Consider the following 21881-nt stretch of genomic DNA (forward strand, 5'->3'; position numbering starts at 1 on the left):
TTATAGCATTAACGTAATTTCTTATTTAATAACGAGACTATCTGTCCCTCATCTATTTGAGAAAATAGTAGTTTGTATTATTTACATTTTAAAAAGCATCAACTAATAATTAAAAAAACTCAAAGCCAAAACATGGAGGCCCAAGATTTCTTCCAACAACAAGAAAATTGCCAATAGTTAGGTTTTCACAACAGATAACGGTCAGTAGTACATAGAGAGAGAAAATTCCCACTGTTCACCCCAAAAAAGAAGTTGTATTTACTCTACATTAAGTCACACCTTAAAATAAACCTGGTTGAAGATCCGTATTACCTTTTTGTTACTGCACATCAAGATATATTATATTTCACCTAGAAATCCCCTGGCGAATCAAAAGTAGCTACTCAGTACTTTAAATGAAATTTAAATGATTTTCTTTTTACTTTTAATTGTGTAAATTTATAGACCAGTACTTCTACATCTGCTTAACTAAGTAAAGTAACTGTACTTTTACTTGAGAATGATAGTCTGGTACTTTTTCCACCTCTGCTATCAAGCGACTGCAGCACACAGCAGTTCTAAGCCCCTGATAGGCCAACCAAGATGCTTTGCAAAGTAAGCACACTTGCAGTGTTGCTGTTGTTAGAGGTATCAATTTGGGAGAGGAATAAACACATGATTTACAGTGCTTAACAAATTTATTAGACCAGCTGTCATATTTGTCTCAGAGACCATCCAGCATCATGAAGTGCTTTAATGCAGACTCTTTCATTCTCAGTCAGCTCTCCACGTTTTACCATTTTGAACAGGAATGAGGAATTTCAAACTGAATTCACCCAAATTTGAGCTGGCTCACTGGGCTTCTCTGAGAAGTCAGAAATAAATCAGGCATAACATTCAACCAGTGAAACTAATTTTTCTGTTCAGGAATGCAAGTAACTAACTATAGTTTGACATATTCACCAAGAAATATTAATGTGCTTTACTATATTTTTTTTTTTTTCTTTTTTTTTTTTTAGTAAATCAGTACATTTGAAAATTCATGGATAACAATAACAATTATATTTTAGCATTAAAAATATCATTTGGGTTAAAGAGCTTGTCCATATTGGTGTATTAACCATTGCAGAAACATACAAAATGATTTTGGTAATTACCGGTGCTGTTAATTTAGGGCAGTTCTGGCATAAACCTTACTTTGGTTAGGGTTAGGGTGGTCTAATAAATTTGTTAAGCACTGTACCTGTTTACTGCACAATGGCACCACTTCTGTGAGTGCACATGGCCCTGCAGTCTCATGCAGTTATGCTGACATCTAAAGGGTGTTTTGCTATGCTAAAAAGGAAATATGTTTACAAGCTTCTAGCTAATAAGGATATTGCATAGATCGATATAAGAACACAACTGCAGAATTTGCTGCAGTTTAAGAACTGCATTGTGAATTAATTTACCAAAGACTTTGTGAAGGATCTTCTTAAGAACAAATTTGTGAAAAATCTTTGGAAGATATCGGTGAGTTATGCCCACTGATTTCAAGTAACATGCATTTTTTCTTAAGCAGTACAGATTTTTTTAGCCAGAGAATGAGAAGCAATGCAGCACTTCTTGTGCCCCATCATCCAGCCAATGACTCACATTAACCAGCTTGTTAGGTACTCAAGGGCAACTATATGGCTGAGTTTAGAGAATTGTGTGTGTGTAATTATCTTGAGTGGTTTTACACTGTTAATATGTTTATTATTTATGTTACTTGGCTAGACTTAATACAGTTACTGCAGGCATAGCGGTTTAAATTATCAGTGTACTTTATCTGCGTGCTAATAAGTAAGTATGTAACTGTGAATTTATATGTTCTCTGAGCTGTTTTTATTTCACATTTTTAACATTATTTGGTTTTAGGATTGTTTTTACTGTGTAAAAGTGTACTGTGAAGGGCAGAGTAAAACAGGGAACAATAAACAGACACATCCAAGTAACAAGCTGAGCCACGCTTGACCAGTTGAACAACATAAATGCACACTTTTGTAGCAGGGCACAGGGTTACCGTAACTACGTTTCTTTATCCATCCAGATTCCCTCCAGAGATGTTCGGCCCTTCAGCTAATTTTTCCCTTGCGTGTAGAGAATCTGAGTGTTCCCATAAACCTTTTAGCTTTACAAGAACAAGCCATCTTTGGTGTAACACAAGCCTGCTGCATGTTTTTAACAGTCAGGGCTCATTTGGGATCTTCACTTTCAAAGACTCCTCTTCACTGCATGTGAAACTGAAGCCTCTGTCAGTTCTAATTCAGATGAAAGAGCTTTTAACAGCACTTAGAAAAGTCTCAATGCATCCTAAATGGAAACTGTGTTTTTAATTTGTTTTCACAGTGGTTTTAGATAACATGATGGAACCAAATAACAAGCCTGCTCAGTTGTATTTACACAGAGGAAACATCCTTAATGAATGATGAAGTATGTGTGAGTGTCTTGCTGCTCCCCTATTGTGAATATTATTTTGACCTTGCTTAACCCAGCTTCCATCTCACATTGTCTTTCCTAGATATTGTAATTTTAAAATAAAAACACAATAACACTCAGATGATTCATTCAAAGTTGTTGGAGTTGAAGTAAGCAGACTGTTTTTGTTGATTTTCTGCTCCCACACTTCTATTAAGTATGTTGCTTGCACATTAACAACTGGAACATCATACAACAGCATCGTAGTACCTGGGCCAGCTCAAACGCACACAAAAAGAGAGACATGTAGATCAAACCAGTTTATTTGACATCTCTAATGCACAGCACTTTGATCCAACTCCATCATGTTTGCATTCCACTTCATAAATTCACCCTACTTTTGTTTGCTTTAGGAATAGGTTTCATTTCTTGAGTCGTGTTTACATGTGTGTACACACTGAGTATTTTTTTTTTTTTTTTTTTTTGCTTTGCGAGCACCCTAAGAAAAGCAGGTTCATCTTAGGAAATGAATAAGCACCACATTTTCTTTGTCTGGTTGTGAAGCTCTTTGTGTATTCAACAGGTTGGCTGTGTAATGTCTCCTCATGTCAAATAAAACCTGTGAATGATGTGACCCACTTGTCTTTTAAACTTTTTTTTTCACCTCTGCAGGACCCATACATGTTTGAGCCCAACTGTCAGATGAGAGTGGACGAGTATGGCTTCTTTATAACCTGGAAGAGTGAGGGAAAGGTACACCCTTCAGATCTTTTTGTCTAAGTGTATCATTGTATCTTGTAAGAGACAGTAGGTTTGTCTCTCTTTAAAAACAATGATTAAACATTAGCATATCTTTCTCTATTGGTCCATTTTTAGAGCCGTGCCCTGCTAGCACCTAAAACTCCCAGAAACTGTAACTTTTGGTCTCGTGTTCTCATGTATTAAATTTCACAAACCCACTCTGTAATTATTTTACAAGAGTGTGCACATATGATGCACTGGCTTATTTTCTTTCTGCATATAGGCTGTCCTTTTTCCTTTAGTTGCAATTTGTGCAGCTAACTTAGGCAGAAAAATAGGTATTTGAATGGTAAAATAAAGTAAATGAATCATAGTTGAATACTAAATAAGAGAAACATTCACAGAAACAAATACAGTCATGTTTTGACTACATGCTTTGTGTTTTTGCACAAACTGTACTTAAAAACATGATTAACGCTTTAAAAGAAAACTCGTTTAGTTTGCATCTTTCAGTTTTTATCACTTGTAGTACCTACTTTGAGTGGCATGAGTGTTGAAGACTAGTGTATGTGTTAGAAATATGGGAAACTGCATTGGATGAAGACCATATAGCATTACGAAATATACTTAAACATGTTTTTAGTTGGATTTAAACAGAATTTTAAGTATAGGAAAATTTCCACATAAAGCAAGTTTATTAATATAAAATGGCTTAGTGCCTGTACTTAGCAAAACGTTAAAAAAAAAAAAAAAAAGATATTTTGATGATATTTTAACTTGAGTCTACTCAAAAATGTATTTCCACTCCTTAAAAACTTCGACCAAATCAGTTTTAACAAATATACAGTGCTTAACAAATTTATTAGACCACCTGTCATATTTCTCTCAGAGACCATCCAGCATCATGAAGTGCTTTAATGCGGACTCTTTCATTTTCAGTGAGCTCTCCACATTTTACCGTTTTGAACAGGAATGAGGAATTTCAAACTGAACTGACCTTTTTATACCCAAATTTGAGCCAGCTCACTGGGCTTCTCTGAGAAGTCAGAAATTATATAAACCTTACTTTGGGTGGTGGTCTAATAAATTTGTTAAGCACTGTATGTTTAACTTGTTTGGTTTTACAATGAAAAAAGATGAAATTACAAAGAAAAACGCCCTGTTCCCCCTCTATATTGTTTTTTTCCCCTTCATCTCCCTCTTCACCTGCTGTCATTTTCTTTCCTTATTTTTAAAACAACTCTTTTCTCTCTATGTTTCCTGCAGGAAGGCCAGGTTCTAGAGTGTTCTCTCATCAACAGCATTCGAGTTGGTGCTGTCCCAAAGGTGAGACCTCAGGAAACACAATTTCCTCGCTTCTGTTTCCACAATATTCACACTCTCCACCTAACCCTTCCATCATTCAGCATCTCACTCCCACAGTGACACTTCTGGTAAAATCTTGGGAGACTTCCACTTCAGACAAAGTATTCATGCTTTACCCAGCAGAGACAATAAGGTGGCTTTCACACTGGGGCCCGGTCCCGTATCCAAGTGCACTTGAGCCCAAAGTCCGGTTCATTTGGGTAGTGTGAATGCAAATGAACCGCGCCTGGGCACTGGGCCCAGGCCCAGTTAGGGAGGTGGTCTCGGGCGCAATTCAAGTGGACTCTGGCACGGTTCGGATGAGATGTGAATGCAACCGCGCTTGGATACAGATACCGCTGTAGATATGAAGAGCAAAGTTGCTGGCATCTTAAAAGTGATTTTAATCATCCATGGCTGCAGGATAGACTTTTTACCGGGTCAAAACAAACTAATCTTCGCTCAGGTCATGACCCCAGTGGTTGCCATGGTAGCTTCTTCTTCTTTCTCCTCCTTTGCGGAGTTGTAAACCCGCTACGTGCATACCGCCACCTGCTGTTTCAGACCGAGTAAATATGCAAGTGCGCCCAGGCACGGTTCGATGTTGCTAGTGTCAAAGTAAGCCAGCGGGGGAAGGGGGAGGAATTGCGCAATGGCACGGTTTGAAACAACTGGGCCTAATGTGAAAGTGCCCTAATATTTTTTGTATTGATCGTCTGACTGATCTGGGACTCTCACTACTGCTTTTTAGGATTAAAAAAAAAAAATTCAAAAAGGGAACAAGGAGAACATCAACCAGATATTTTCTGGTTTCTGTCTAGTAAAGATGGTATCTAGTCAGTAAGACTTATGCAATGCTGGTGTTTTTCCTTGCATATTAAGGATGTAGTATTAAGATTGATTCATGCTGTGTCGCCTGGACAGTGACACATGATGTCGTAGTATTTTGCATCACAGAAACTGATAAATTGTAAAGGCTGTTTGGGAATGCCTGCCTCTCATTAGGATGCAAACCAGTCAAACCAGTAAAATTCAGCAACCTCGTAGGAGACACTTTTGTACACAGAACACACAGCTATTACCAGGTTGTGTGAGTTTAATGTTGACAGCAGGAGGTGGTCTGTTTGCTCGGTGTGGACGTGTGTATGTACATGTGTAAGGGCACGTACACACAGATACTGCAGCCTGATAGCAGCTCGTCCTGTTTGTTCAAAGGCTCTTTGCTGTCCTGTAAGCAGCAGACTAAGAGGAACTGATAGCAGGGCTTCTCCTCAGAGGCTAACATGGTTACACAAGCCCCCAGAGCTGTTTCACATAATCCAATGAGCAACCAGAGATGAATTGTATTGGATGATTGCCGGCTGAGACTCTGAGACGGGAGAGCCTGTTGCCTGTTGTTGTTAATTTAGTGGTATAACAGAAGTACTATCTACCATGGTGACAGCGGTGGCAGACTCACTGCTGTGCTCTTGATTGTGATTTCTTCTTTCACTGATAAAACAGGAGATTGAATTTTTGTTAGGCTAAACTATGGTGATGACAGTAGAGAACAACCAGCGTGACAACTGGTCTTTAAATATCAGAAATGTCATATCCAATGTCTTAAAAAAAAAGCATAACCTAGGTTATTAAGGTGTGGTCTTTCATGAAGCATTTAATGTAGATTGTAGTTCCTTTTGCACAAAAGTCTAAAGCCTCATAACTGCATCAAATCTTACAAAATACAGTTGCAATTTTATTTTTCACTGTAAAATGCCGGTTTTCTTATTTGTGGTTGAATAGGATGTTAGTTCAATATTAATGCTGGAGCAAACAAGGAAAGAAGTTTGCACAGTTTGCAGCCACTTAATGAGATGAGTTTAAACACATTTTGGACATTATTTTGAACCAAATCCTTTTTGGATTTTTTATTTTGTTTAATTAAGTTCTGCTTCTTGTCTTTTATTGCATTTTAAATTTGTTTTTAAACAAATCTGGAAAAGCTGTGTTTAAAATTCCTTGCTCTGTTTAAAGCATTTGGGAAATAGTTGTAAAAAAACGAAGTTTATATAGGGGGGCCAATAATTTCATCCTCATCTCTAGACTCTGTACTGTCAGAATTTGTCAGACCAGTGAGTCTGTGAATTTCCAATCTACTCTAATGAAGCGGCATCTGATGTGTTGCTCTCTAATCCCGGTGAACAGATTCAAACCAGAATTAGTCAGAATTTGATATTGTTAATGAAAAAATCTTTGTTCTCCATGCTGATATTTCTTTATCTTGCTTAAGATTGATCTTGTTTTTACCGATGGCACATATCTTATCTTGGTTTTACTTGACATAGTTTTACTGATTCATGGTGCGCTCTTAATGACAAGTTATTTTTTGTTTTTACCAAAGGTTACCCTTCTTGTATTGAGAACTGTTATTTCTGTATCATGTGTTATCCTGGCCTGTGCTGTTGATTGTGTGTGAAAGGAGGCTGACTGACTCACTGTAAACAAAATCTACCTACAAGTACAAATAAAAGTAACCTTACCTTACCTTACCTCACCATACCTGTATCCCTCTTCAGTTGTCAATAAGCTAAGCCTTGCATGCATACACCTTTAACAATTGCAGTAAATATGTCAGCAGTTCCCTAACCTTCTTTCCAACTGTCTTTTCTAAACAAAGACTGTGGTACAATAAAAGAGAACGACACCAACACTTCACTTTAGATATTTTTTTGTTGCATTTGCTTAACTAGCTATATGTCAAGGACCTGGAAATCATATAGCAAAACTTATTTCACATGTTTTTCTCTGTTTCTCTCCCTGTGCCTTTCTGAAGATTTTTCTCTATCTGTTTTTATACCTTTATGTCTTTCTGATAAGGTACATTTATAACTGTACTTCATGCTCTTTTTTTTAAAGGACCCCAAGATCTTGTCATCATTTGAGGCCATTGGAAAAACAGAGGCAGACTTGGAAGGCTGCATCATCTGCATCTGCAGTGGCACAGACCTGGTCAACCTCAGCTTCATGTTCATGGTGGCAGAAAACCCAGACATAGCCAGGGTAAATACATCTGTGCCCTTTAATGAAAATCTTACAACTTAGTAGTATATTTACCAAAGACAATTATTACCTAGTTGTGTAAACCTTTGTATACTAGCATTTTCTGTTGTGCTGCCTGTCAGTGCTTCCTGCTGTAGCTCATAGCAGGGTTGCAAAGGATGTTTGTTGGGTTCCTTCTTCTCCACCTTAAAAGACATTTTTTACAGCTGTCATTCTGATGTGAATCTGTGATGATCTGAAACATATGTGGTCTGGAAACCATGCCAGTGTAAACTCTTTTTAACCTCTGGAGTATGCCCTGCATTCATTCAACATTTCCACATCATATAAAGGCTAATAGAGCACAGCAGCACAGCAAACATTTGATTCACAGCTAAATTGCCAGTTGAATGGTTCATATGCCATCTCCCACACACACATGGTAGATCTGGCCTTGGTTCACTCTGATAAATAGACACATTCAGAATGAGTCATTTCTCTGTCTCAGCCAATCTCTGTCTCACTCAGTTCCTCCTGCAGACCTGCACTTTTACTGTTACTGTTACTTTCTCATCCTTTTGTCTTGCTCTTCTTCCTCCCTCTTTCTCATTCTACTGCCTTTTTTCTTTTTGTCTTCTTCCCACTCATTCAGGAAAAAGCTCATAGGCAAATCTGACTACCTTATTGAGTGAAGAAGCACCTTTCCACCTGAATATCTCTCGCCTTTGCTTTTTTCCTCAGTCACTTCTCTCCTTTCTTGGCACAGACAGATGGCAACCCCACTGCTCTCTTTCTAGTTTGATCTGGAGGTGATGTTGTTGCTCACCCTGCTGGCAAACATCCAAACATTTTACACACCCTTTATAGCCCACAATACACCACCGTATCTGCAGATTACATGTCAGTTTTCAAAACATGAAATGTTTCTTATTTAAAGGTGCAGTGTGTAATATTTAGCCTAGTAGCATTTAGTAAAACAAACAAACTTGGTTAAATGAAACATGATGTCTATAGGTAGGTCTATCCTAATTAGTGTTTATCCACCTGAAAAAAATGTGGCTTTTTTTATATTAACTCAAAATAAGCAATCTATTCATACATGGGGAGGATCCCCTCCACGGGCGCTGCCATCTTGAATTTTTGCATTTTTCATGTTTCTCTGGCGCCACAGAAGCAACCAAATAACAGATACACTTTTTTTCCACAGTTTTCACCAGAGAAACATGCAAAATGCAAAAATTCAAGATGGCAGCACCCGTGGAGGGGACCCTCCCCATGTATGAATAGATTTCTTATTCTGAGTTAATATTAAAAAAACACACATTTTTTTCAGGTGGATAAACACTAATTAGGATAGACCTACCTATAGACATCATGTTTCATTTAACCAAGTTTGTTTGTTTTACTAAATGCTACTAGGCTAAATATTACACACTGCACCTTTAAAGAACTAGGCTACAAAGAAGAAGGCCAAAAAACTGCATTGTCATTGGTTTGGTTATGGAAATGCTACACTAAGAGAGGTTTTACTTCAAGTAAAATCATACTGCTTTTTTTATTTTTAACACATCCTTTATAAAGACCAAAACCAGTAATGAATGGTGTTGGTTTCTGTCTGTGGCAGGTAGCCTCTTTGTTCCCATTCAAGATGTTGATAATATAAAGTTTGTTAACAGAAGCAGAGATTCATTTTCAAAAGGCATAGTGTTTTCCTAAAACAGCTGGGCATTTTAATGTTTTTTCAAAAACAGAAACCATTTGTTTGGGGCTATATTAAGCTTGAGATTAATTCATATTTTTTGTATGCTAGTGAGTATTTACTGCAGCAGGATGTTGTGTGGGATTGCAGCTCAAAATAGACTGCAGACCTGCTGTCAGTGATGACAAGGGATCAAGTTTAACACTGGCTCATTGATGTGCTTTTAATAGTTTTTGGATAATAATGTAGATTTTTAGGATTCGGCTAAACAGGTTATATTTCTGTATAGTAGACAGTTAGTTGGAGGTTTTCACAAGAATTCCTCATGTAGTTCAGAAATTCAACGTCCTTATTCTGGGATGTTGCTTAAGAGGGCATAAAAGAAGCCTTTGGAGAGAAAAATAAGGCACTAAAAATGAGGTATATCTTTATGGTGGTGCTTGATAACGGCAAAAATCACAATAATTCAAATTGATATTAAGATCAGTGTTGGTTAGCATTACTTTTAATTAAGTTACTCATTATTCTGCATTACATATTGAGGAAAATAATGGGCTGGAGTACCATGTTTAATTTACCAAAAAATAAACCTTTTAACTATTTGTCCCAAGTAACAGTTATAAAATTTGCACATAGCTGACTGTATGACTGTCTTTTAGTGAATGGACTCTGCTGCCATTCTACAGCCTAGTTTACAGTCTATACTCTGAAACTCTGCAGTATGATAATATCATTAACAGATGCAAAACCTGTACAGCTCTTTAATATGTTCACACTCTGACAATGAACTGGACAGAGACATACAGTATTACGCAAAGATTGTGAGCAATACTGTATGCTTCATCGGAACAGCTGTACAGCTGTTTCAATGACAACAATACAACAGGAGCTTTTGTTTCAACATGATGTTGTTCTTGTTCCTTTTATCCAAAGTGTGTCATAAAGCAGGTAATTTCACAGTTTAATGCTGTCTTCTATGCCATCTTACTAGCTTTATAAGTGAGTGACACACATCCTTGCACTGGCACAGCTATGTTTACCCTCTACTGGCACACAGTTATGTTCCCATAGGTAGGAGAGAAACAGAAACAGTGCATATGCTTTTTATTTCCTTGCCAGGAAAGACAAATAAAAAAGGGCAGTTTTTTCTGTAACTGATTACTTCTTTGTAAAAGGTAACTAATAATGTATTACTTGCAAAACCAATGCTTTACATTACTCATTTCAACAAAAAAAGTAACGAGTACTCTGTTATCTTATTTATTTATTATTTTATTTTATGTATTTAACCAGGAAAACCTCATTTGGAAAAATTATTTAATTTACAAGAGTGTCCTAGCCAAGACAGGCAGCAGCATATTTAACAGAGTTAAAGACATGAAAAATAGCAGTTACAAACATAAATCAGCCAAACCTGAGTCACAGAGTGCAGTCATTGGTCGAAACATCTAGCACCCAAAGCATCATCCTCCAGTGTCTTCAATCTACTTTTAAAAAGATTTGAAAAGACCAGCTTCCCAAGACATAAGGCCTCCTGTAGCAGATTCCAGACTGCAGAAGCAGCATGCCTGAAACTCGTTTTACCCATTTATAGATGGACTTTGAGCACAGATAGCAAAAAATAAGAGTTGTGACTGAGTCACAGAGGGAATCATATTACTTTGTAATGCATTACCCCAACACTGAAAAAGATCTTGATTATTAGACACAATACCCACTGGTTTTACAACATCTGCATCTCATGTATTTCTCCAAACACTTCTTACACTTTTAACAACCAACCTAACACAAACAACAACCAATGAAACATTCATCACATCTGACAAAGCGTATGGACAAAACAAAAGTAACACAGCATCTTGATCATTTTCCTTTCATGATCGTGGAAAGTTAGAATTGTAATTGATATTAAAAATCAATTAATTGTCCAGCAACAGTTGCACGTCTTGTGTGAAATAAAAGGCAGGCAGTAATTTGGATATGTAGCTAAATGCTAAATGGATTTGAACTTGTATCGTGTTTTTCTAGTTGTCTTCATAGTCAGAGAGCTTTTAAGCTAAGCTTTTAATTCTTTTATAGCTCTTAAAGCTCAATGCTAGCAATATGTACAGTCGCTATCAATATTTACTAATTCTGTTTATACACACCATACGCATTCACACGCCACTGATGTAGCAGCAGAAGCAATTTGGAGTTACCCAAGTATAGTACCAAAGGACGCATCAACATGAGACTGCAAGAGCTGGGGATTGAACCCTCAATGTAGGGCTGCTCAATTATGTAAAAAAACATAATCAGAATTATTTTGATTAGTAGTGAGATAATGATTATGAAATATGATAACTCATTGATTTCACAAAATGGCATCACATGCTTTTGTTCAACTGAATCAGTCTTTGAGAAACAATCAGTAAAGAAACAAAATAAGTGGAAAACTAAGAACTATAAAAAATGATATAGAAAAAACAATAGAAGACAAAACATTTACCACATGACATAACTAACGTATTTAACTCTTATTTTAATTATAATGATGAAAGACTTAGTTTATTTAGGCTAAGCGTCATTTATAACACTTTAAAGTTTGCGTTGCTGATTTTATAAATACTACAGAACACCTACCACCTGCTCTCATCATCATTTTTTACTCTGCATGAGGCTGTCCCTGTTTTTGTATAAGGTAAATTGCATATAAAGATGACATTTCCCAGAAATAGCTGCATAATTTTTCAGCCTCTCTATGCCAAGGATTCTTTACAGCAATTTAAACATAGTTACGCTCAAAGGAATTCATAAAAAAACAGACTATTATTTTCAATCTAAAATTTTCTGTAGTTTATATGACATGCTCATTGCTTAAAACTCAAAGTTTGCAGGAAATTTAAGCATGCCGACCCACTGCACCACAACAGCAGCTGTAGCCTCTGTTACTGACATGCTTGGGTACTTCGGCACAGCTGCTCAGAGCACTGTCAGCACTTGGGACAGCAATGCAAATTCAGTAATCTGCAGTGTCTAACTCAGTGGTGAACCCATAGGTTACGTGAGGAATCCCTTGTTAAAAGATTTAATAACCTACATGATGGGCCATGTGTGCAGGTCTGACACAATCATGTCAAATTCCAAATACAGTAGAAAAAGTATGGGAACCCTTTGAGATTTCTTGGATTTCTGCATAAACTGGTCATCAAATGTGTTCCAATCTTCATCTAAGTCACAACAATAGACAAACACAGTCTGCTTAAACTAATACTGTGCAAAAAAAAAATGACACGTTTTCATGTTTTTATTGATCAAACCATTTAAACATTCACAGTGCAGGGTGGAAAAAGTATGTGAACCCCTAGGCTAATGACTTCTCCCAGAGCTAATTAGAGCCAGTAGTCAGCCAACCTGGAGTCCAATCAATGTGATGAGATTGGATGTGTTGGTTAAAGCTGCCCTGCCTTATAAAAAACACACACCAGTGTTGAATTTGCTGTTCTCAAGAAGCATTGCCTGATGTGAACCATGCCTGGCACAAAAGAGCTCTCAGAAGACCTACGAACAAGAATTGTTGACTTGCATGAAGCTGGAAAGGGTTACAAAAGTATCTCTAAAAACCTTGATGTTCATGTGTCCACGGTAAGACAGACTGTCTACAAATGGAGACGGTTCAGCACTGTTGCTACTCTCCCTAGGCGTGGTCATCCTGCAAAGATGACTGCAAGAGCACAGTGCAGAATGCTCAGTGAGGTGAAGAAGAATCCTAGAGTGTCAGCTAAAGACTTACAGAAATCTCTGGCACATGCCAACATTTGTGTTGACAAATCTACAATAAGTAAAACATTAAACAAGAATGGAGTTCATGGGAGGACACCATGGAGGAAGCCACTGCTGTCCAAAAAACACATTGCTGCACGTTTGAAGTTTGAAAAAGAGCACCTGGATGTTCCACAGCACTACTGGCAAAATATTCTGTCCGTAGCTGAAACCAAAATTGAGTTGTTTGGAAGGAACACACAACGCTATGTGTGGAGAAAAAAAGGCACAGCACACCAACATCAAAACCTCCTCCCAACTGTGAAATATGGTGGAGGGGCCATCGTGGTTTGGGGCTGCTTTGCTGCCTCAGGGCCTGGACGGATTGCTGTCCTTGACAGAAAAATGAATTCCCAATTTTATCAAGACATTTTACAGGAAAACTTAAGACCATCTGTTCACCAACTGAAGCTCAACAGAGGATGGGTGATGCAACAGGACAACGACCCAAAGCATAGAAGTAAATCAACAACAGAATGGTTTCAACAGAAGAAAATACACCCTCTGGAGTGGCCCAGTCAGAGTCCTGACCTCAACTCGATTGAGATGCTGTGGCATGACCTCAAGAGAGCAATGCACACCAGACATCCGAATAATATTGCTGAACTGAAACAGTTTTCTAAAGAGGAATGGTCCAAAATTCCTCCTGACCATTGTGCAGGTCTGATCTGCAACTACAGGAAACGTTTGGTTGAGGTTATTGCTGCCAAAGAAGGGTCAACCAGTCATAAAATCCAAAGGTTCACATACTTTTTCCACCCTGCACTGTGAATGTTTTGTTAAATAAAAACATGAAAACATATCATATTTTGTGCAGTATTAGTTTAAGCAGACTGTTTGTCTATTGTTATGAATTAGATGAAGATCGGAACACATTTGATGACCAATTTATGCAGAAATCCAAGAAATCTCAAAAGGTTCACATACTTTTTCTAGCGACTGTACGAAACAGTCACCAATGGATAAACTAAGTTTATGGAGTCTTATGTAATCCTGTTTATTCCCGTTTTTACCTTCCATGCAGACATATAATGTACAATAGTTTGTTAGTGATGGTTACTGAAGTGCTGGGAAAAAAAGGAGCCAACTGAAGTGAAAAATACAGCTTCAATGGTACAAAGCCAAGGCTGCTGGCTTTGATAATACATTTGTTATGTAACGCCTTCAAAGATGGTGTTCTGATGAAATATGTCAGCAGAATTCAAAATCAAAACCAATTTCAAACCACACTGAAGTGGAAAGCATGTTTTGTGCCAGCACACATCCATTTTTTTGGCACCACAGAGTTGGTGTTTATGCATTCCCCATGAGGGGGATGTTTTCGTGGTGATGGGTGTTATAAATGATGTTTGTGCTTCGGGGAGCTCACTGCCACAGGGCTGCCAGTGATATCATACCACAGCCTTCAGCAGTGAGGCATGATGGGAAAGCAAACATGCATACAGGGACACAGATCCAGGTAGACCAGCAATTTAAAACACATTCATTGGTGCTTTTTCCGTCCCTTCATTCCCTCACATAGAAACACACAAACACACCATGACACCAGCAGCACCTCACAGCATGCAGGTGGCTGTAAGTGGTAGACCTCAGGAGATGACATGGTTATTTACATCAGCAGACACACACAACCATGTTACACAGCTGCATGGACAGCTCATGCCCAAACAGACTTTCCCTGCTGCTCCTGCTGTCTAGTTAATATTGATGAAAGAAAAATGTGGAAAAATAGTGTCAGACATTACGAGACAGAAGCGTCAAAAGTGCTCAGATTATCATCCTCAGTGATGTTCATGTTGATGCAGTCAGCCGTGTACTCATGCAAAATTACAAAGTCTTCTCCCTGTTTGTTTATTGTCACTGCTTGTAGCCTTGTAACAGACCTCTAAGTGTATCTCTGTTGTTTCATAGGTGTGTGTATTATCTCTGTTGGCAGTGCGTTTATTCAGTCCTTGTATTTGTTTGCAGAAATGGATCGAAGGTTTGAGGTCAGTGATTCACAACTTTAAGGCCAACAACGTCTGTCCAATGACATGCCTGAAAAAACAGTGAGTGGACTCTCTTTCTCTCTATCTCCACACACAGCTTCATTATTTAAATTGGCCCCCCAAAAATGCAATCTAATCGTTTAATTTGCCTCTAAAATGTAAGTCATATATTCTGGTATGAAATCATCATTTTCTCCTAATCTTTACTCTTCTCTGCTTTTTCATTTCCTCTTCTCATTTAGTTGGATGAGAATGTGTTTCCTGACTAATGTGAATGGGAAGATTCCTGTGAGAGGGTAAGAATAATCTAATGGGATATTAAGTAGATCTGTGAGATAATAGTGATTGGGGTATAATGATTGTGTCACTGTAATGATTGAAAAGAGCACCCTCAGTTTCTTTATACCTGATGTGTAATGACAATAAAGGTTTCTTATCTTTCTTAATCAATAATTAGTGGGCAGGGATTTTTCTGTAATAATATGATCAAGAATAAATGAATGTTGCTTTATTTTCATGGACTGACACAAAAGCATTGGTGAGATTCTGGATGTTAGAGGGACAGAAATAAATATACATGAAGATCCTACTATTCAAATGCTTTAAAAGTGAAACTATTCCCTAAGGAGATACATTGTCTAATCTCTTGTATAGTCCTTTGAGGTTGTAAAGTTATCGATACTTCAGTACTTTTTTGATAATGCATGCTTTAAATCAATGGTTCTCAACTGGTAGGTTAGGACCCAAAAGACCCAATAAATATTAAGGAAAGGAAACCAAAAAAGTGCTTGACAGATTTTTTTCCAGGATTTTTCATGAATTGTCATCGGCAGTTTATCTGAAATCTTTGAGTGACTTTCGCTGTGTATTTTTACAGGTAACTTAAAGTTATTTCCCCCAAAAAGTTTAAGAATATCCCCTCCATTTTTAGTTGTTTTCAGTGGGCAATGTTTCCAAGAAACTGTAGGTAATATTCTCTGGGACTTTCCTGTAAATCAAAAGAAGAACTAGGAACTTTTTGGAATATTCTACATTAATTGTTGAGACTTTTCATAGAACCTTTCGTCAGCCTTTTCCAGAGGTTCCGGAGGTTTCCAGGAAAATTTCAGGAATTTTCAATGGAAACAGAGTTTTTGGGAACCTTCCGTAAACTTTATGGAATTTTTTTTAGGGATATGTCCCAGAAACTTTTGGGAATCTTCTTTGATACTTTCCCCAGAAACTTTGACTTTCTCCAGTCTTTTTGTTGTGAATTTTTGAACAGTTTGTCTGTCTGAAATCCATACAGCATCATGTTTGATTGAATGAATCTAATTGGGAAATAAAATATTAGACATTTGGTTCCCAACTGTGGCTCAGTTGGCCTAGTGGTGTAAGGCATGCCACATGTACACAGGCAGTCCTTTGCCACACGACTCTCTCTTCCCCGTTTTTGATTCTGTCCACTGTCCTCCTCTATCCTTCGAGGAACAATAAAGCCCAAAATTAATCTTTATAAATTTATTAATAGTAAAGATCCAAATTGCTCATCAAGGAGTTGGTGGTGGGTCCTGCGGCAGCACAAGTTAAAAACCACTGCTTTAAACAATCTCTTATCTTTTAGGTTTGATAGTACTACATGTACTAAAGTTTTGAAGAAAACTGATTATTTCACAGTGGTTATGCTTTAAAGAAGTTATAAGCATACCAAAACCTCTGCATAGGCATGATGAAAGATTCAGGTTTTTTTTTTTTTTTTTTTTTTTACTGATGTTGAAGAAGTGCTCTCTCCATCCTTCATCACGCTCTCAATCCTTGCTAACTGTTTAATTCACGAGTCTGCAAATACTTTTTGTTAAATACCTTTACCGTCTCATAGAGATGCCCATGTTAACCTTAGTATCTGTTACCGACAGAGAGCAGAGGAGAGAGACAGCCATGCCTCCTGGTCTTTAAAAAGTATACCTTTCCCTGCAGACTGATTATAGCTTCACAGCCCTGCATTAACAGTCACACCCATAAAATGGCCTAAATAAGGAAACATTACAAATCACAGACAGAGAGCAGAATCACTGCATACACATTTTCTGGTTTATTACTGACAATTCAAAGAAAATACTTGATCGTAGGTAGGCCCTAGACTGAACAATCTTCTCTTTTTTCCCTTTTATTACTGTAAACTGTTTGTCATATTTGGTATGTGTTTAATGTCTGGTGAACCTTTCTTAATGTGCAGGTTGGAAATCATAATAACAATCATAATAATAAATAAAGCATTTTGGGTGTCCAGGAGATCATTCTTAGCCATGGTGTTGAAACAGCTATAGATAATGTTTGATTTTAGCCAGCATGGTATGCAAATTAAAAATTCTGGTATCGTAACAACCTATCTGTCTTGTGCCAGGAAAGTTGGCAACAAGAGTAACATATAAAATATTCAGCATAACATGTGCACGGGGGACAAAAAACATGACAGAGACAAATCAACAAATGAAGAATTGCATAAGTTTGATGACCAAATTAATGTTTTTGAGTGTTACAAAGTTAAATGACATGAGATAATTGATGAATAAAGGAATTACATTTTTTTGAATCTTTAAAGGTGGCGGTGTTACAGGTTTTATGTCGGTGTATGTTTCATAGAGGCTATGAAAAGGAAATGTAGCTATTATTGTGACAGTATTTATTTCCAATTAACAAGTCATACTCATCTAAAAAAAAGCATAAAATAGCAATGGATACTCATTAATTAAGTGACAAGGTTAAATATATGCAAATGAGTTTGCAAGTTGGTATTACCATCACCATTTGTATTCATTTTATTTTTTAAATTGTGTTAATATATTTGGATTCCCATTAGCTTCTAACAAAGCAGCAGATTCTCCTCCCTGGTTCCACACATGCAATATGAAAACAAAACCCACTCAGATTCTTCTTTTAAAAGTCCATGGTGAAAGAGAAAAACACTACAAAAAAACTAATAATTACAGAAACAGTAATGATGACTATGACATAATTAATTATAAAATGCCATCCATAAAGAACAAGGTAAACCTGTAAAAAATCAAAGATCAAGCGTATAGTATAAGTTCAGGCAGGCTGTGCGGAGTCAAGCGCTGCCATATTATTGAGATCAGCTGATCTCACACAAGCCCTCATCAGCTGACGGCTAGCTGATTCGCTCTAAGCACACTTGGTTAATTCCACTCATGCTGCCATATTTAAACTGCTCTAGCCTGGCTACTTTTTGTTACTGCATCTGCAAACTGCTTTTTGCAACCCTCCTCCACCCCAGCTCCCCCTTATTCGGCTTCTGACTTAACTGGTATCATTCTGCTGTCATTGATGTCTGCTCTTCTCTGGGTTTTTGCTGCTTCTCTTCCTGCCTCAAGCTTTTCCCTAGGCACAGGAAAGGCTGTTCCTGCTGTATGCTTTCACAGCTCATGGAAGGGCAGGGGGATCCCAGGACAGCCAAACATAATAACCTAATCTAAAAAAAATGATATAAATAACCGTAATAAATGCAAATCAATAACTACTCATAGAAAAGATATAACTGCAAATCATGTGTGTTTCTTGACAAAGTGGTCCTGATTGAAATATGATTTCTGTCTACATTATATCAATAGATAAAAAATAAAAATGCAATTAAGATTAGAATGACACATTTTTCTCAAAATAATACATAAAGTTACTAAACAATGAAATTAAAATAAAAAGAAATGACCAAAGGATTCTTCATAAAGGATGATGTATTAGTATTGTTATACTGAGCAATATTACAACAGTAGTATTGATATGTATTGTGATAATGGAGATTGTTATTTTAATTGCATAGCCATAGCCATAATCAATATTCATAACCATAATTAAAATACTTTGTCCATCTTTACGTTCACAAATATGCAAAAATAAACACAAACTAATATTTTATTTTAAACTCTAATATTTTATTTCATTAATGGCTTATTATGATCTTTAAAATTCAAGTTAGAGAACATAGCTGTAGCTTTGTTTAACTAATAGCAATATATGAAAACATTTCATCTAAACACATCAACACTTGTTTCACAACTTAGGGACTTCAGATTGTTGCCAAGTTACAGCCCTTGTATTTATCCCACTAATGTGCCAATCCCTGTGACTTTGCCTTAATTTCTTTTTACAGCATTACTCGAACATTTGCATCAGGGAAGACAGAGAAGGGCATCTTTCAGGCTCTAAAGGATCTTGGCCTCCCAAGTGGAAAGGTCTGAAAATTCTGACTGTTGACTGTAGCAGAGCATACGTGACTTATTACTGTGACTGCAGTTTTCAAGCACCCTTGTCACTGAAAAGTGGGCTTGTTTATCTTCCACAGAATGATGAGATCGAACCAGGTGATTTCACCTTTGACATTTTCTACGCACTCACACAGAAGATCTGCCCTCGAACAGACATTGAGGATCTCTTCAAGAAGATGTGAGTCTCCTTTTTAAAACTTCTCTCCTCTTATTTGTCAATGTTATATATGATGATGTTGTAACACAAGGTTTTTATAAAGTATTATGAAACACTTCATTTGAACAGCTTAACATTTCTACCCTTGTATTCCTTATACCAATTCCACTCTGCATCTTCATAGACCAATGGTATTCAGAGTTAAATATATTCCCTGAGTGTGAGCTACTGCATCATGTTTGAAGTAATCGGGACAAAGATTTCTGCGCCTGCTGCACTAACTAATGTCTGGACAGCCTAACCTGCTTTGACAGTACAACATGAATAAAATATCCAGATTAACATATTATTACTAAAAGTGTAACATGGAAGTGTGATGCCCTTTTGAAGATTGCTTGCTAATTTCAACAGTTCGAATGACTGTGAGGATGTTTATTTTAAGAAGCGTAACATTTTGTTTTCTAATTAATTCCTTTGCAGCAATGGGAACAAAACTGATTATTTAACTGTAGACCAGTTAGTCAGCTTTCTGAATGAAGTAAGCTCTTTATCATTCATTAACTTCTCTGTGTATTTTGCTTGTTCATCCCCACCCCTCTCCCTCCTGTCTTGCTCTTGGTAGAAGTTGCCTTCCTGTCCTGGCTGGATGTCAGAGATTTCTCATGAAACTTAGATTAATGAGATGTACAAAATCATCCAGTCAGCCTACGACGGCAACTTCAACCAACTCCTGAACCCTGCATTCTTACCCTTGTCCTATTCCCTTCGTTCTCTATACCGCAGCTTGCCTCCCTGTGTCTGATTGGTGTTGCCATGGCAATGGGAGGGTAGAGGCATTTTTATCCTGTTGCTTCCTGCTGTCTGCATTTGTTTTCTGTGGCTGTGCTCATCTGTGTGGCTGAATACCTGCTTAGTCCCCTACTGCATGTATGCTGCTCCCTCACGCTGTAGACCGGCCAGTGGAGCCAAAGCTGTGATTACATGAATTCCCACCTGGCTGTGTGAGTGGGCTGTGATGCTGTAATGATGTTTTGATGCTGATGATTTAGTAAAGTAGAGCTGCCTTGAACCTCTCCAGCACATTCAACATCCTTGCTTTTAAGCAAAAGCATAGTCACTGCACCTGTTAGAGAGGCTCACAGTTTCTCGTCATCATCTTAGAACAATTTTGTCTCGAACATCCTGCTCTCTATTTGATAGTTGAGCTTCTTTTAGGAATATCATTTATCTACTTTAAAGTAGTTAAAAAAGAGATGATAGTCTTTGAATTGAGCATCTTTGGCACCTTGTCCCATGTTGCATTAAGTTGACCCCCTGTCCTGTGTGTCCATGCAAGCTAATTTTGTTCCGTCTCATTTGTTAGAAAGTAAGCAGACAGTACATTATTGCATCAATTTGTGTGTGCATGTGTTACCCCTTAGAACCAGCGTGACCCTCGGTTAAATGAGATCCTGTTCCCGTTCTACGACCCAAAGAGAGTGATGCAGATCATTGAGAAATACGAGAGAGATGAAGCGCTAAAGAAGAAAGGTAAACAAATGTAGAGGGAGGCAGGGAGATACTTTAGGCTGTGCTGCCATCTGCCTGTGAATATTTAAAACTACATCATGTTCCATGAAGTCGCTGGCACAGTTGCTCAGTTATTAGTGCAAGCTTATTTTGTCTGTTCTGATCATTGAAAAAGTTAACTTGTCATGCTACTCTGTGATAAAGAATAGAATAATTAGGACAAGTTATTAATATCTGCAAAATTTTATACTTCAGGAGTGTTTTGGTTGATATGTAAGAGACTTGCATTAATATTGATGACTTTTTTCAGACAACAACATGTGCAGATATACATTATGAGATCATGGAAGAGATCAGCCTCTCACATGAGTTTTAATTCATGCTTAAAAGTTATAATCTGATTACACCATTACTTCCAGTCGAAAGCAGTTATGTCTTTGTATAGGAAATTCATGAATTCATTCTGCTACTTACTTTAGCTTTTCACCCTCCGACTATAACTTTCCCTCCTCTGTCTTTTGCCCCAGGCTGTATGTCTAGTGATGGCTTCTGCAGATACCTGATGTCAGATGAAAACGCTCCTGTTTTCTTGGACCGGTTGGAGTCGTACCAGGATATGGACCAGCCACTAGCCCACTACTTCATCAGCTCCTCCCACAACACGTACCTGACAGGGAGACAGTTTGGAGGGAAGTCTTCGGTAGAGATGTATCGCCAGGTGCTGCTGTCTGGATGCAGGTACAAAAAGAAGAATTTCATGGATTATTAAGATGGTTGGACTCTGGGAGAGGAATACACACTGACATCTAATATACTTTAATTATGCAACTAGTGGCATACAAATGGTTTAGTGTCAGGACCCACCACCACCTCCTTAATGGCAAATTATGACTCAAATCTCTTAAAGTATTTGTAATGAAAAACGTAAAAGTTTGGAATTCAGA

The 21881-nt window shown here is 37.5% G+C and overlaps 1 protein-coding gene across 3 annotated transcripts in view; it reads left to right on the forward strand.

Moving 5' to 3' along the window:
- Positions 1 to 21881, forward strand: part of LOC121521920 (1-phosphatidylinositol 4,5-bisphosphate phosphodiesterase beta-4-like) — a 109696-nt gene that overhangs the window by 60701 nt on the left and 27114 nt on the right. For all 3 annotated transcript variants that reach the window (XM_041806129.1, XM_041806128.1, XM_041806127.1), the window contains 10 exons: positions 3091 to 3171; positions 4426 to 4485; positions 7399 to 7542; positions 14990 to 15069; positions 15252 to 15305; positions 19157 to 19238; positions 19349 to 19449; positions 19909 to 19966; positions 20850 to 20958; positions 21465 to 21675. In XM_041806129.1, the coding sequence (XP_041662063.1) occupies positions 3091 to 3171; positions 4426 to 4485; positions 7399 to 7542; positions 14990 to 15069; positions 15252 to 15305; positions 19157 to 19238; positions 19349 to 19449; positions 19909 to 19966; positions 20850 to 20958; positions 21465 to 21675 (980 nt within the window). The remainder of the gene's footprint in view (positions 1 to 3090; positions 3172 to 4425; positions 4486 to 7398; positions 7543 to 14989; positions 15070 to 15251; positions 15306 to 19156; positions 19239 to 19348; positions 19450 to 19908; positions 19967 to 20849; positions 20959 to 21464; positions 21676 to 21881) is intronic.

This window comes from Cheilinus undulatus, linkage group 14 (genome assembly GCF_018320785.1).
Source record: "Cheilinus undulatus linkage group 14, ASM1832078v1, whole genome shotgun sequence".
Taxonomy (NCBI): Eukaryota; Metazoa; Chordata; class Actinopteri; order Labriformes; family Labridae; genus Cheilinus; species Cheilinus undulatus.